General features: G+C 36.5%; 1 protein-coding gene across 2 annotated transcripts in view; it reads left to right on the top strand.

The window, feature by feature from the left end:
• Positions 1 to 15,752, top strand: part of LOC131071848 (splicing factor U2AF-associated protein 2) — a 130,634-nt gene that overhangs the window by 109,716 nt on the left and 5,166 nt on the right. For both annotated transcript variants that reach the window (XM_058007809.2, XM_058007810.2), the window contains exons 12-14: positions 6,759 to 6,835; positions 7,119 to 7,199; positions 9,731 to 9,822. In XM_058007809.2, the coding sequence (XP_057863792.1) occupies positions 6,759 to 6,835; positions 7,119 to 7,199; positions 9,731 to 9,822 (250 nt within the window). The remainder of the gene's footprint in view (positions 1 to 6,758; positions 6,836 to 7,118; positions 7,200 to 9,730; positions 9,823 to 15,752) is intronic.

Raw genomic sequence — 15,752 nt, 5'->3', positions numbered from 1 at the left:
GGACTTCGGCTTGAAAATATCAACAGGAAACCCTAAGGCTTGGCCCTAGTCCAGACGACTCACTCACCTACTCAAAACCCTAAAAGCAGAGAGAAGAACAGGCAAACCAAGCAAAAAAGAGGGGGTCCCCATTTTAATGGGGCGATGTGTGAAATGGTCACAACAGGTCCACGGGTGCTTGGATCATGCATCGGGGTTTCTTTGCTGTTATATGGTTTGCTGCCCAAAGACAGCTGTGTATATTCTTTGACATGTTCTATGGAGTCTCAGGATGGGGGACAAGATCTAGAAATTCATTTTCAGTGGTAGCTGGTAATAGAGATGAGAAAACTCGATCTTGGCTTACCAAAGACAAGGGTCCACAAATTTCTAGATCTTGCAGCATACCAATCCATCCTTATGCCATTTAACAACTTTTTGATGCATATTGATTCATGACTCTTCATTCTTTTGGTCAGTCTCAATTACAATTGGTTCAAGGGCATTTTATGAACTTCACTTTCTGTGCATCCCTAAGAAAACCCCTGAACTTGGCTTTAATACAATATTAGAATTTAGAACAAATATGTTATATTAATTGCTGTCAAAGTGTTGTGTTACAGAGATAATTACATATTGAATTACAGAGACGTGTTACCTCATGAATTCATTATAAAGATGTGTACTCTGCAAATGCTTCGCTATTTGTACAGTTGATTGGCTTCATATCAGTTTTTTGGTATATTTTGTGTTGTTTGGGAACCCTCATCTTCATGGGCAAATTTGAAATATATGATATTCAATACTGGTTAATGTATGGATTGATTTTACGTGACACAAAAGAAGAATAATGTTTGGAATAACCTCAGTTCAAGATCAAGCAGTGAACTCGATCAACCTTTAACTTTTAAAACATGAATAAGTTTTTGATTAGTTGTTTTGGTTGAGTTTGTTAAAGTGGTTAACCACAAACTTCTTTGTTTTCATTTATGATAAATAAGCATACTTCTCAGTGAAGGATAAAGGTTCCTTTTTGGTTGTGTCGAACTGCGTTGTATAACTGATCATTAACTAATGGCAGTTATAGTTGGTTACAAACCGACTCAACTATGAGTAGTTAACACTTCTGTTTTATGAGTAGCCATTCGAAGAATGAGGTGTTGATGTGAGTGATCATTACGTTGGACAAAGATTGCAAAGTCTTTGTGGAGTATGTGAGCGTTTCATTCTATCTTGAGAAATTTGTGTACATAATAAAGACATATTATGTTTCTAGAAGTATAAGAACTGAGAAAGCATTCTGGGAGAAGCATTATAGAATAGAAGTCAGACTCAGAGCATTTTGAATGAATCTCTACATTTCACATAAAAAGGTGTGATACAGATTGGTAAAGTTTATGCCATGGATCAGGTATAACTTTAGGAGATTTGCAGTTTTTGTATTCTGTGTATGATTGATTATAAAGGAGTTTCCAGATTGTGGTCATTGACAGTGTTAGAAGAAGTATTGATTGCAGGTTTTCTTGGCAAAATTTAGTTTTACAGAGATACAATGATCTTCAGTATTTCCACAACATAATTATTGCAGATATACAGAGATATTTGGCTTTTACTTCTCAGAGAAACTTTATTTTGGAGAGAAAGGAAACTCGGATAGGCGGGATGAAGAACTATATTTGGCCATGATCCATTTTGATTCCCCCTCGAACTAAAAATCCCCCCAACCCAGGCTGGGATGAGTGGAAGGCTATAGATTGGACTTAGCATTCTGGCACACCCTGCTACAGGTGGATTTCTGTCACATTTATGTGGTTGGTCCATCACTCTGCTGTGGATGGTATTAAGGCAGCTCTGCAGATGATGCTTAAGCTATGCATGAATTAGAGATTGTGGACAAATGATGAGTGACGGCGAGGGCCAAAAGCCACACAGCCATCAGATCATCAATAGGTGCTTCGATGTGATCAATCCAAGTGAATGGAAATTCCATTGCTGAGCAAAATTATAAAAGGACGAATTAGAGATTGCATTCAAGGAAGGAAGATTGCTTGCATTTCTTCGTAGAGGAAGAATCAGCATTCAGAGGGAGTTTGATGTATCGTTAGAAGTAACCTTGGACAAAGAGGTCAGAAGGTTCAGAGGAAGCATGATGCTTCAGCTTCAGAGGAAGCATGACATTTCAGCTTCAGAGGGAGCTTGACATTCCAGCTTCAGAGGGAGCCACACCATCATGAAGATTTGGTTAATGAGTTCTTCTCTGTGAGGGAGAAGTTCGAGGTGCAATCCCTTGTTAATGAGTTCTTCTTTGTGAGGGAGAAGTTCGAGGTGCAATCCCTTGTTAATGCATTCTTCTCTAGGAGAAGTTTGAGGTGAAAGCCCTCGTTCCACCCTCTGCGAGGAGGAATGGTGGAGATGCATTTTTCTTTGGGAGAAGTCTGAGGTTAGAGCCCTCGTTCCACCCTCTGCGAGGAGGCATGGTGGAGATGCATTTTTTTGGTAGAAGGTTGATGTGAAAGCCCTCTTCCACCCTCTACGAGTAGGCATGGTGAGCCCACCCTCTGCGAGTAGGAATGGTGGGTATCATGGAAGAAATTCCATGATGTGCTTGTTCACCCTTTGGGAGTAGCCATGGTGAACGTATTATTCATGGGAGTAGCCATGGTGGTAGTCACTATGTGACTTGCTTATTCAGAAGGAATCCTCCCTAGTTAAGAGGGAGTGTTGTTGTGTAGCTAGGTCGGATCCCTTCTAGGGCCGACCTAGTGCACAAAATGCCAAGTGGCCTGTCGGCCTTGGCATTTGGATATCTCAGTTGTGTGAGTCTAATTTGGGGCAGGCCCTATTTGGGCGAACCACCCATGTGTAACTTGTGATTAAGTTAAATGTAACTTGCAACTAAGGGAGACTCATATGTAACTTGTAACATATAGGTTTGACCCTATCCTTGGCGCCAAAAGTATATGGCCGACTTGAGGTCTATTAGGAGGTATTGATTCATATATATGCAAGGTCATGATTGCATCAATAGACATGATTTCAATAACATGAAGGACATGTAGTGTGCTCGGGGGTGATGATAAGAGCTTATCGTCTATGGTTGGGAAGGCAACAGATCTGATGTTTGTTTGTGGTTAACGAGCACTGCCATAAAATCAACAATTTCTTCCCTCTAATTCTCCCTTTTCAAATGATCTCTTCTCCCTCTTATATCTCATGTTTGAAAGAGTCACAACTCTTCATTCCATGCCTTTTGAGCATTCTTTAACTGAATTATTACATTTTAAATATACTATATTATTTTTTTATTATCTTATGTTTGAATTTATTATTAATCCTATTTCAAAAAAGGGACATTACATGGAGTCTCCCAGTGAAGGACATATCTTGTCTATTCCACTTGGAAATTTGTCCTTAATCCAAATTCACATATCCTTTAGAGAAAAATTTACAACGAAGGGGATTCCCAGTTGCCTGATCTGCCTGTTAGGACCTCCCCACTAAAGGCTATATTTCCCAAACCAATCTGGAGGAGCATCCTTCCAACCAAGCACCATTAATTTAGCTTTGGATAGTTTGGCACCTAATGCTTTACAGAAGATGTCATGTCTGTTCATTAGGTTATCAAATTTTCTTCTTCAAGGCTTACAAACAATGCAGTTTCATCAACAAACTGAATATTGAAAAGGTCATCATTATTGGGCAATGTCGCCCCTTCAACCTTAGGACCCAAGCTTGTTTCTCTTAGTAGGTAGACTATAGCATCAGAAGCTAGAACAAAAAGAGCAGGTGCAAGGGGACACCCCTGCCTGATAGATCTTGTAAGTTAAAAGGACTTAGATAGGGAACCATTCACATCAACTTGGACAACAACATTATCAAACAATGTTTTGACCATTTGACAAAATTTCAGAGGAAAGCTAAGTGCCTTAAGAGCCATAAGGACAAAGGACCATTCCATTCTGTCACGTGTCTTTTCAATACCAAGCAGGAACATACCAACTTTTTGGTCAGAGACCCTAGCATTACTAACAAATGTTGGAAGGATATCAATTAGTCTCAAAGCCAAAATCTTTGCTAAAATCTTATAAGAAACATTTAGGAGAGTGATGGGCTTCCAGTTCTTAACCAAGTCTTGTCTCCATCTTTTGGCAGCAGCCTTTTAATGCCTTTGTTGATATTACTGCCAAGTGAACCCTTAGATTTAACTTAGTATAAAGTTGGAAAAGATCCTCACTAATCCACAAGATGTTCTTTTTGTAAAACTCAGTAGGCAGCCCATCAGCACCCGGAGACTAGTCATTCTTGAGGACTGGAATAGCTTACATAATTTCATCCTTAGAAATATCCTTTGTGAACAATTGAAAGTCCTCCCTTAGATTTTCATAGGGACGATATTTTTACAGAATTTTCTCTTATTATCACTCTTCATTGTTGCCCTCTGAGGAGAAAGTGACTTATAAAAAGATAACTGATTAGGAAGGGGACATTACAAATTCCCTATGGGTCATATTTCATGCAGTTGCTTCCAGTAAACACCAAGAGTGTTATGAGGAGCAAAACAATTTAAACTATAGTTGCTCACATTGCTTAATCCTTGTATTCATGGTCCAAACGAAAAAGAGCTCCCATATCTCACCTTGACCCTATAGAATTGACATCTATTAATGCTTCTATTGTCTCTTTTTTTGTCTGCTTTCTTTTGATCATAAGATTCAACTCAAGCTTTTGCCTCATTCTCAACCTCTTGAGCTGCTTGTGTACATGGCACATCTTGGTGAGTAATCCACACAAGGTGATATTTGAGGTAATATATGCCATCTCTTATATCCACCAATAGTAGTTAAATATTACCATTCCATATGTTGTACCTGTTGTCCCATGTTTTCAAGAAAGGTTCCCTAGGTGTGCTGCCAGCTCTCCTACTTGTGGATGCCATTTATTTAAAAAAAATGGAAATAAGCTCTAGAAAAGTGGAAAAAAAGTAAATAAAACCAACAAAATGCTAGCAGTGCAGCACATAAAATTTAATGAAGACACAGAAAGTAGTTAGTAAACCCTAGCAGCAAAGCAAATTATAAAACAATAAATAATGAGTTTCTAAACCCTAGCATTCCTAGGCTTTGTTGTCTCTTCTACTTGTGGACGCCATTTTCTTTTTTTGTAAAATGGGAATAGAACCTAGAAATATGTACAATATAGAAACAAATCAACTGAACAATAGCAATGTGCCGAAAAAAAGAATGAAAGCACAAAAAATTAGATACTAAACCCTTGTAGTAAATAAAAGAATAAAATTATAAAACATTAAATAATGAGTTACTAAACCTAGCATAGTAGCACATGATATTTCAAATGTAGGCACCAAAAAAAACTGGAAATGTGTTACAATTACATAACTTTGAAATGCCACTAAGAGTCAAAATGCCTTTGATATGAACTGGCTTCTTGTTTGCAAAACACCTGCAAACTGAAACACACTGCTTAGAAACAGACTCAAATAATGCAACATGATGAAATTTTCAGGCTGAACAGACTTATCAAAGAGTGGCTACGTTATTAAATAAAAATTGTGAGTTAGTCCTAAAACTTAACAATAACTCACTGTTGAGTTATTGGCAAGTTTTAGTAATAACTCACAATTTTCAATGCTGATGCAACTAGAGCCTTTCTATCCTTCTGCTCCCTTCTCATGTGTCTATTGACAGTTTTAAATCTGTTTTAAGTAATACATGAATTTGTATATACTATTTGTTTGATAGACACTTGTTAGATTTTGGTTGTTAGTGTCTTTTGAGCATTATTTGTTGTAACTTGCAATTTTGAATTCCATTAGCTGAATGGTGATCGATGGATGTTTCTATAATTTCACTATTTCTTTCTTGTTCCATAGTGTAAGAGATTTTTGCCATAGCTCCACAGCCAATTCTTCTGGATGGGTGACTGCATTTCCAACTGTATGTCGAACAATCTGCATTTACAGAGCTCAATGAAAGTATTTGTCCAATGCTGATATTAATTGTTCTTATTTGATATACTTCAGTACAAGATTTGTCTTTTATTTCCTTGCAGCTTTACCTATATTTTAGTTTTACTACTTCAAACTAATTAAATTTGTAGGTTAAATCCAGTCTACTCGATCCCAACTACTTAATGTGTCTCTCCATTAACCAAATTTTTTCCATTTGACCTTTTTTCTTAAAAAAATTCCAATATTGAACTGTTTCCCTGTTGATGAATACAAAGTTCCCTGTCAACTAATTTGTATGTATCCAGATTCAACTATCTAATTCCCAGCATTCATGCAAAGTTTGGTTTTGCCACTTTTACTTCATGTGATCTCTTTTGAGATTTTCAGTTTTCCTTCATACTTATGAACCATCTTTATCCAATTTATGTCAAATCTCAATTATATATCTAATTTACTAGATTGTTTTTACAACCACTATGGTGCCATTTTTCAGTTTAGCTTCTTACTTATTAACCCGTTTAATCCATTATATACCAAATCTCAATAATGTCTAGTTTACTAGTTGGTCTGTAGTGTACAATCACCGCATTGCAGTAAATTAGGCTTTGCAGATAGGTTTGCTAGAATAAACTGTAAAGTTCTGTGATTATACCTGATGGCTAAGATTCTGTGAGATGGAATGTACTTCTTGATACTGATTACCAATCCTTTTTTTTTAATTATTTGTGTTCCAATTTGCCCCTTTCAAGGAAAATTTAATTTTGTTTTCCATTAAGAGGGATGAGCTAAGTTTCTTGTCTTTTTGGTTTAGGTGGCTTTGATGATGCCAAGATGTTGGTGCCAATAACTGTGCTTTTGAAGAACATGTTTACACCAGCTGAGTTACGTGTGAGTAATACTTCCATTAGTGTTCTAATTATGGAGAAGAACACAATTGTCTTCTGTAGTGAAGCTAGAAGAACTACTAGGTTTCATGTCTGAAATGATTGACTATAGAATTGATCTCCGCTTGTTTAGGCATGCATATCTAAGAGTGCGTGTAAAGTTTTAATGGGACAGACTTATAGTTATTAAATTTGTTGATAATTTTTTTTCTGATTTAATATTTCGATAGATTTTTCACTGTTATCATCTTTGCATATGACCAATGAATCTGGTATCATCTTTACAGTCCGACCCAACACTTCTGTCAGATTTGGAAGCTGATGTAGCAGAGGAATGCACTAAAATAGGTCCAATAGAAAGGGTAAAGGTAAGGACTATTGCTTTTATCATCATTCCATAACGTTGCGCTGTCAAATATATTCAGTCTAAAATTTCCGTCAAATTTTGTAATCATGTTGATATGTGGTATGAATTGCTGGAAGATTGTTTGAAAGGATTAAGTGACAAAATAATATTATTGGGTTAGGGTTATAGATAAATAGATAAGCTTAATTTCTCCTAAAATATTTATGCTCTCATTCTTTTGTTTTAAATTTACTTGATGCCAGTGTTACTGCATATCTCATGCTGTAAGAGATGGTATGAACTTATGTTATATTTCCTATTTGCATTCAATATATATCAATGCAATAGCTATGTTATTGATCTGTGAAATATGATGGATGTTACATTCCTTAATTTGGCCAATTGTGGACTAGCACTTTAAGCATTCAAAGTTCAAACAAACATCTGAACATTGAAATAACATGAACTAGTGACAAAACAATGGAAGAAAAAAGGATTATCAATACATAAGCTAATTCCAGGAAGAAGAAAAAACTCTTAACTAGAGTGAGATCTATTGGCTTCCTCATTCACCATCTCCAAATGATTACAATCTCAGGCTATAGCAAGCAATGACTTTTAGTATAATGCTGCTAAGCTCACTTGCTCACACTCCCCATGGTCTCTTTTGCCCTTCTTCTTGTGTTTAAATAGGTGCTAACTCTCCCAATGAAGGTCTTCTTGCTAAGGAATGAAATGACAATGCAGATTGCTCCATCTCCTCTTTGGAAATGAAGAGGCAAAGAGAATATTTCATCTTCTCTTGGGAAACGGACAAAGTGGGGCGTTCACTTTTTGTTGGATGCTTATTTTACATTTACCACGATTGATCCTCTTTGTCATGGAGTTGTAGTGCAACATGAACTCATTTTTCAATTTTTCTGATCTATTTTTGGATTAACTATGGTTAATTTAATATATAATCACATAGGTTATTTGTGTTGATATCTTTAAAATTAGCTTGAAAGCAGAAGCAAGAAAGAAAATGTATAAATATTGACTAATGGTCAAATAGGTCAGTGTGATATATTATACTAGGCAAAAAGAGCATTCTGCACATTTCCAAAGAAAATAGGAAACTGCTCTTACAATATGTGAAAACATAAGAATAGCTAGTTAAAATTTACAACTCTATGTCGATCATTCACCAGTAGAATCAACATCAGTCACTATTGATTTGAAAAATGTCTCAAGACAAAGTCAAAGAATGCTGGTAGGAAAATAGATTAGGTTAAGGAGAGTTGGTGATGCTATTCATAGGGGTTGGATATCCTTTATTCACCCATCTAAAGTTGTTGAACTAAGAGCCTATGTAGCTTGTAAGGTGGGTTTGATGAGAATATCTAACTTTGTGCAGGTGTTTGTAGTTGCTACTTTGCGTTGATGATTAGCTTGAAGAGTGTTTGTTGGTCTTGTAGTTGATACTTGATACAACATCTCTACGCTTTCCTAGTAGTATCCCTACCATGCACAAACGAATTTGCTTCATGGTTTGTACCTCTTGCATCAAGAAGAGGTTGGAAGAAGGAAGCTATCAAGAAATCAGTCTAAATGGTCCTTGAAGAGTCTGGCATCTAAGATCTGTCATCTCCCAAAGGAAGAAGGCTTAACATCTCCAGTCAAGATAATAAAAGCATAAGACACTATTGAAATTGAGAAGACAAAGAGCACAAGGTTGTAACACCACAAATCAATCATTCAGCTTCAACTCACAAATGATTACTTTTTATGGCTTTAGTAAGCCACTCAACTTACTAACTACCCAAACTGCTAACTACCAAGTTACCAACTAATGCATAACTAATAACTAACTAAAAGCTAACATCTAATAAGTTAATTGCCAGCTAACACATAACTAATAACTAAAGCTGACATGTTTATTTATTATTTATTATTGATGTTTACCTTTTGAGTGGCTTTTTAATCATGCTTCTTGTGAAGAAGTGGCAGGAATGTAGGGGAGATGCATGCTCCAAAGATTTACTAGGTATATTATAAATGGTGGTAGCACGAGAGATCTAAAAAGTGGGTCAATGATGAAAATGTCATGAAAAAGATCTTTAGAGTGGCAATTTGTGTGTCTTTGTAATTCTTTTTAAGAATCAAAAGTATTTGTATTCTTTATTTAAAAAGAATTCATATCCTTGTTGCACTGAGTGACAGATAGATTGTCTGTGCTATTATTGTTGAATATTTGTTGCAATATCAGTGCTTTCTTTCTCAGAATGTTGTCACCTTTTCTCTAGCATGTATGCTATTCTACTTCTCACTGCTATGCTTTGTTGCAGTCCTTTGACTATTGAGTTTATCTCAGGCATTCAAATATTAATTATTAAAGATGTGAATCGTATTTAACTTGTTCTACGCATGACATAGTCACAATGAAGTCAATTGTACTTTTACTTCTCGTGTAGGTGGATGGTACAATGTCTGAAGATGTTGAGATAATCACATTTAATAAATTTCCCCTTTGAAGTGATGTAGGATTGTTTTTTTTTTTTGGCTTCAATGCAGGTTTATGAGAACCATCCAAATGGAGTTGTTCAAGTGAAATTCAAGGACCGTCAACATGGTCTGAAGTGCATGCAAGCAATGAACGGTAGATGGTAAATGATTTGACTAAACTCATCTCATTTTTATGAGCACTTTATTTGTTTTGCTCAGGATGAGTACAAAAATATTTTGGCACAAATTTTTGTGCCATATTAGATATGTCTGGATTCAGTGCCACACTATTTGGTGCTGTATCTAGTTTACAGTTTATATCGCACACACACACACACAAACACACATATTAAAAACCGAAGTGTATTAAAATTTAATATATATAAATAATTTGTTTTTGAAGTTATGTTCTATACCCTTTGATGTAGAAACAATTTCTGTATCTAACCATATCTGTATCACAGTATCTTAAAAGTTCACTATATTCGTATTTGGTAACGTATCCATTTCCATGCAACTCTGTATTTTGTACTTTGTAGGGGCTCATATTTATATTTTTAGAAAGCTTCTCTTAGATTGTTTACGTAATTTTTAGGTATTTGTATTTTAAAATATTAAATTAAATTTTGTTTCATTTGCCATCCCCCTACCATCCCAAAATCTATTTTTTTTTGGCTGTTCCTGAAAGCTTGTCCCTTCATCGCTTTAAACTCAGAGAAACATGACCAAACTGTTGTTCAAATTGCAGCAAGAAGTTAAATGAACAACATGAGCTTTCCATGTTTGGCTCCTACAGTCTCTGCAAATGCTCTATTAAATCTTCGTTGAACATACATAAGCAAGGAGATTCTACAATGTAGAAGAATGATTGAAACATCCATTCAAAAAGTTCCTTTTCCATTATCCAGCAAGGATACTCTAAAAACCAAGCAAATCAACAAGGGAGAGAGAATAGAGAACACTAAAGTGCTTTTTATCTCATTTTTCTTTTGAAAACAGAGAGAGGAATTTGAGGCCAACATCTCTATATGCTCACATTGAAGAAAGTCCAGTAAGTTTTGAGAGATATATGGAAGTGCAGAAAAGTACCCAAGTGCCTTATGCTGAAAAATCATACTCCCTGATCAATACTCTCAAATTACATCACAAAACTTTTGTTAATAGGAATCTACGAATTTCTTGGCATTGAAATGGTGCTGAAACAACAGACTCCCTGATCAATACTCTCAAATTACATCACAAAACTTTTGTTAATAGGAATCTACGAATTTCTTGGCATTGAAAATGAAAACCATTGAGAGTGCAGATAAATGTGGAATGGACAAGGATAAGCTTGAATTACTACAAGCTCCACTTTCAAGGGCTGGCAGCACTACTTGTGTGGGATGCCATGTTTGCAGCTATAGTCTTCCTTTACCAAAAGGGCAAGGTGCTCCTTCACGTGCAAGATTTCAGGCAATAAAAACATTCTCCATGGTTGTTTTCATGAAATTGTCAACTCTATTTATGTATGGATTTTTGAAGGGAGGGAAGCCATAACTTCCATTTGAGGAAATCAACTTTTCTTCAAGATTTGGATTTGAAATTAAGAGAATTTTCCTTATTAATCCTTCCATCAAGAGTTCATTGAGAGTTCCTTTCAAAATAAAAGCTCCTGCTTCCCTCTAGGAGTTTTTAAAGATTCTATGTGCCACTATTGGCAGAAGCATATTATTGGCAACTTGCCAAACATGTGGCTCTGTCATGACACCAGTCTTTACAATGTTATCATCTTACTGAGTCATTGGAGTTGTGACTAGATACTATAAAGGGTTACAATTATGGCCTATCAAACATGGCTCTGCAATATATCAAAATGAAAAGTATCGGAAGGGAATTGCACTGATGACAACTATCAACCACATTTACCTTAACTTGAAATGTCAAAATAGATTCTTTAAGTACAATTCTCACCCTACTGGCTGCATAATTTTGCAACTTTGAACCTTAATGGGCACCATGGCCCCTCTTTCATGTACAACGAATATGTTTAACTCATCAAAGTGTTACCCACTCTCAGGAAACATAAGAATTAATCAATAATAAATATTCATCAAATAATGCACCATTCATCATAATAAAATGGAAGGTATAAGAAATGGTTCACTCAATCAATAGTTGCCTGTGGTTTTCCACTTGCTCAAGGTGGGATCCTTCCTCGTAATTTAGTATTCCTGCAAACACGGTATTGGTTCACTGGCCACAGGAGTACACAAACATTTTTGATGAAGAATAAAAGCACCCACTGAAGGTATTGCCATGCCTACTTGTTTTTGTTGATTAGATTCTGCATCTATTTTTCAACCTGCAAGGACATCTAAAAATCATAAATCAGATGACTGGGGTTTTGTGCTAAGCAAATAAATTAGTGATGCTGAGCTGTTCATTGTCCACCTACATGGCTTTAGACTTGTCACTTTAAGCAAGCACTGTGCCCACCAGGTACAACCACTCATCTCCAGACTTCCACTGTCTGACACCAAAAGATCTTAAAATCACTATAAGGCAGGGCAATCCAGCAGTGTGCAACAATATCTTAAAATATTCCAGGGAGATTTGCAATCCATGCAAGTTTTAAATCCAATTAATCATTCTAAATCTACTAAAGCGCCCCTGCACAGTGAAGAGAAATCAGTGCCTAGGTGCAGCCCAAGGCTTCAAGCTTTGGCCATAAGGAAGACTTGAAAACCAGGCTGTGGTGCAGCAGGTGAGCATTCCTGTTGTCTTTCATTCAAATTTTGCTTTTGGTATTTCTCAGGTATGCATGTCTCCTTGGGTCTCAAAATCTGAATAATGTTCTTTACTTTCCAGTCAAAGCCAGTCTCTCTCCTCTATTCAAAGCATCAAGTGACCAAAGTATGTCTATTCTCTTGCCGACTTTTCTGTCCTGACATCTACAGTACAATACACCTCTCTTTACTCTCCAGTCAAAGCCAGTCTCTCTCCTCTATTCAAAGCATCAAGTGGCAAAAGTACTTCTTTTCTCTTGCCGACTTTTCTGCTCTTGACGTCTAATACAATACAATACACCTCCCACCATCACCTGGTATGATATACCACCACCTAATCCTCACTCTTGCAGTGCTTCAGTTTTTTTTCTCCCAAAGCTTTGCAAAGTTTGGTCATGAAGACAATCAAACTTGGTAAAATGTTGCTTCTCTTCTGCATAGTCAGCTAAACCCCTATAGAGAGTCCCAAGGAGTTGCTACCAGTTCAAGGTACACGCAAGAAATGCATAGGATCCATAGAGCTGTATTGTTGTCCATTTACTGCAGAATAACTGATATCAGCAGCACAGAAGTGAAACAATAGAAAAACTCGTGTTATGAACCAGACAAAAGGAAAGTTGCTGAGTGTATCAAGGAGAGTGTGACCTCAAACTTATCAAAAATGCTGTTGAAAGTTCTGAAGCAACAAAGGTTCAGTCCTTGGAAGGGAATCTTTCTATCTGTTGAAAGTCCCAAACTTGGAAGGTTGGATACAATGAGCGAGACAGACACCTCAGCTATGAATTTCTAGAACCATCATGGAGGACCTAAGTAACCTTTTGGAGTGATGTTTGATCCTGGGATCCAATGGTGAATAATGCTGATTGGTGTTGTGGCTTTTAACCCTGAGCACTGTTGATACATGATAGCCTTGGTAAGATAAATGATTGAATGAGAGATAAATAAAGTCTCTCATTCAATCATCTATCTTATCGATAGACTATGATACGACATCATTTATCATTCCTTCATCTAATGATCATTCTTCGATATATAACCTTACTTATTCCGATCAACTTCGAATACTTAATCAATGTGTAACTACTGATTATTATCGGTTGCAAATCATAAAGCACAAATACTGATTGGTATCGGTTTACCTTGTTAATCATTTACACACCGATTATTATCGGTCAAACACGTTAACTATGTAAACAGCGATTGTTATCGGGATTATTAAAAGACTGCATACCGATTAGTATCGGTTCATTTGTTAATAATATATACACCGGTTAGTATCGGCTCACTTGTTATGATGTACACACCAATTAGTAACTTATACATGCCGATTGGTATAAGGTAAAATGCGATTATGATTCTAAGAGGTGCGATCAAGTAATATCTTGATCGGTCATGTCCATTAGACATGACCGGTCAAGGTATTGCTTGATCCTCCTCATTAGCATATATATATATCAATGGATAATGATGAGAAGTACATTGAAATCGATAAATGCTCCTTCTCCATCTGCATCATACCAGACAATAATCAGATCCATTATATTAAGAAATAACATATACCTGAAAGAATAAGAATAACCTTGAACATAACTTGCATCTTGAATTGAAAATCGAATAACATTTACATGGTATCAGAGCCAAGTTAAATCGAACCCGAGGCTGTTCAATTTTGTGGAAAATTCAAGACAAGCATATATTCAACATCACATTTCTTCTAATGGCTAGCGCTATCAGATTCGAAGATAGACTCGGAGGAGGTGATGACTTCTCAGCATGGAAGTTCAGAATTCAGATGATTCTAAAAGAAAATAAAGTAGAATCATTTGTAAAACTGAAACTGCAGAACCTGAAACTGAACCTGATAAAACAACTTGGATAGAGGGAAATGTAAAGGCCGTCAAAATCTTAGTTGATGGGGTGAGAAATAATATCATGCCCATCATAAGGAAACATGCAACGGCCTACAACATGTTCAAAGCACTTGAAGATGCATTTGAGATATCCGATGCTAGTAGAACCTTGGCTTTAAAGAGAGAAATAAATCATATAGCTATGATCAAAGGGGAGTCAGTCAATGCCTACTTCATGCGGATGTCAGCCCTAAGGGATGAACTAGCAACCCTTGGATATGAGATCCAAAGCAAAGAATTAACACTCATTGCTCTAGATGGGTTGCCTAGCACATGGGAAATATTCGTCCAAGGCATCAGTGCAAGAGATGAATTTCCTAAGTTTGATAGGCTAAAGGCAGATTGTCTCCAAGAAGAATCAAGGTTAAATAAGAAAGGGATCAAACAAAAGAATATAGATGAAGATCTTCAAGTCCTAAATACAAACTCCAACAAGAAAAGCAAGCAAAAACAATTTAGAAAGAGGAAAGGTCGTCATGGCAAGAACACCTTCAAGAAAGATCTTTCACAGATTCAATGTTACAGATGTGACAAATTCGGGTACTATGTTGCCAAATGTCCAGAAAGAGCCAAACAACAAGCCACATTTGCCAAAGCAGGAAAATCTAAAAGGGAAGATGACTCCGAGAACTATGTTCTCTATTTAGCACTTACAAACCAAGCTTCAAACAAGGTTAACTTCTGGGTGATCGATAGTGGCTCATCCAGACACATTACAGGGTTTAGAGAAATGCTAGACTCCATGATAGAGGAGAATGATGAGGAAGTGACTATCGGAGATGACTTCACACATCCAGTCAGAGGAGTTGGAACCTGCACCATCAAACTAAAGTCAGGCGTATCATTACAACTTGAAGGAGTACTATATGTCCCAGGCATCAAGAGAAACCTAGTCTCCATATCAGCACTAGAGGATAATGGATACAGAGTGACTTTCATGGACAACAGAGTGTTGGCTTGGCCAAAGAATTCATCTATCAAGAAAGCTAAAACCATTGGTCAAAGACAAGGCTACTTGTATGAGCTATGCACAGAGCCCAACCTAGCCCTAATCCATGAAACTACAGATGCTAATGAAGTTTGGCATAGAAGACTAGGTCACCTGAATTTTAGAGCTTTATTATCAATGGGAAACCTTGTCACAGGCCTACCTAAGTTAAAGTAATATCATTCTGGGGCATGCAAAGGATGTGCCCTAGGTAAAAATGCTAAGGGTGCTTTTCAAAATAGTACTAGGAAAACAAACAAAAATTTAGAGTTAGTTCATTCTGATGTATGTGGACCTATGTTCGTACCACCTTTAGGGGGATTTTTGTATTATGTAATATTTGTTGATGACTACTCTAGGAAAACTTGGATCTACTTTCTGAAATGTAAAGAATCATAAGAGATCCTTAATAGGTTTAAAGAATT

This window comes from Cryptomeria japonica, chromosome 9, assembly GCF_030272615.1.
Source record: "Cryptomeria japonica chromosome 9, Sugi_1.0, whole genome shotgun sequence".
In the NCBI taxonomy this organism is placed as follows: Eukaryota; Viridiplantae; Streptophyta; class Pinopsida; order Cupressales; family Cupressaceae; genus Cryptomeria; species Cryptomeria japonica.
This window is presented reverse-complemented; position numbering and strand designations above follow the sequence as displayed.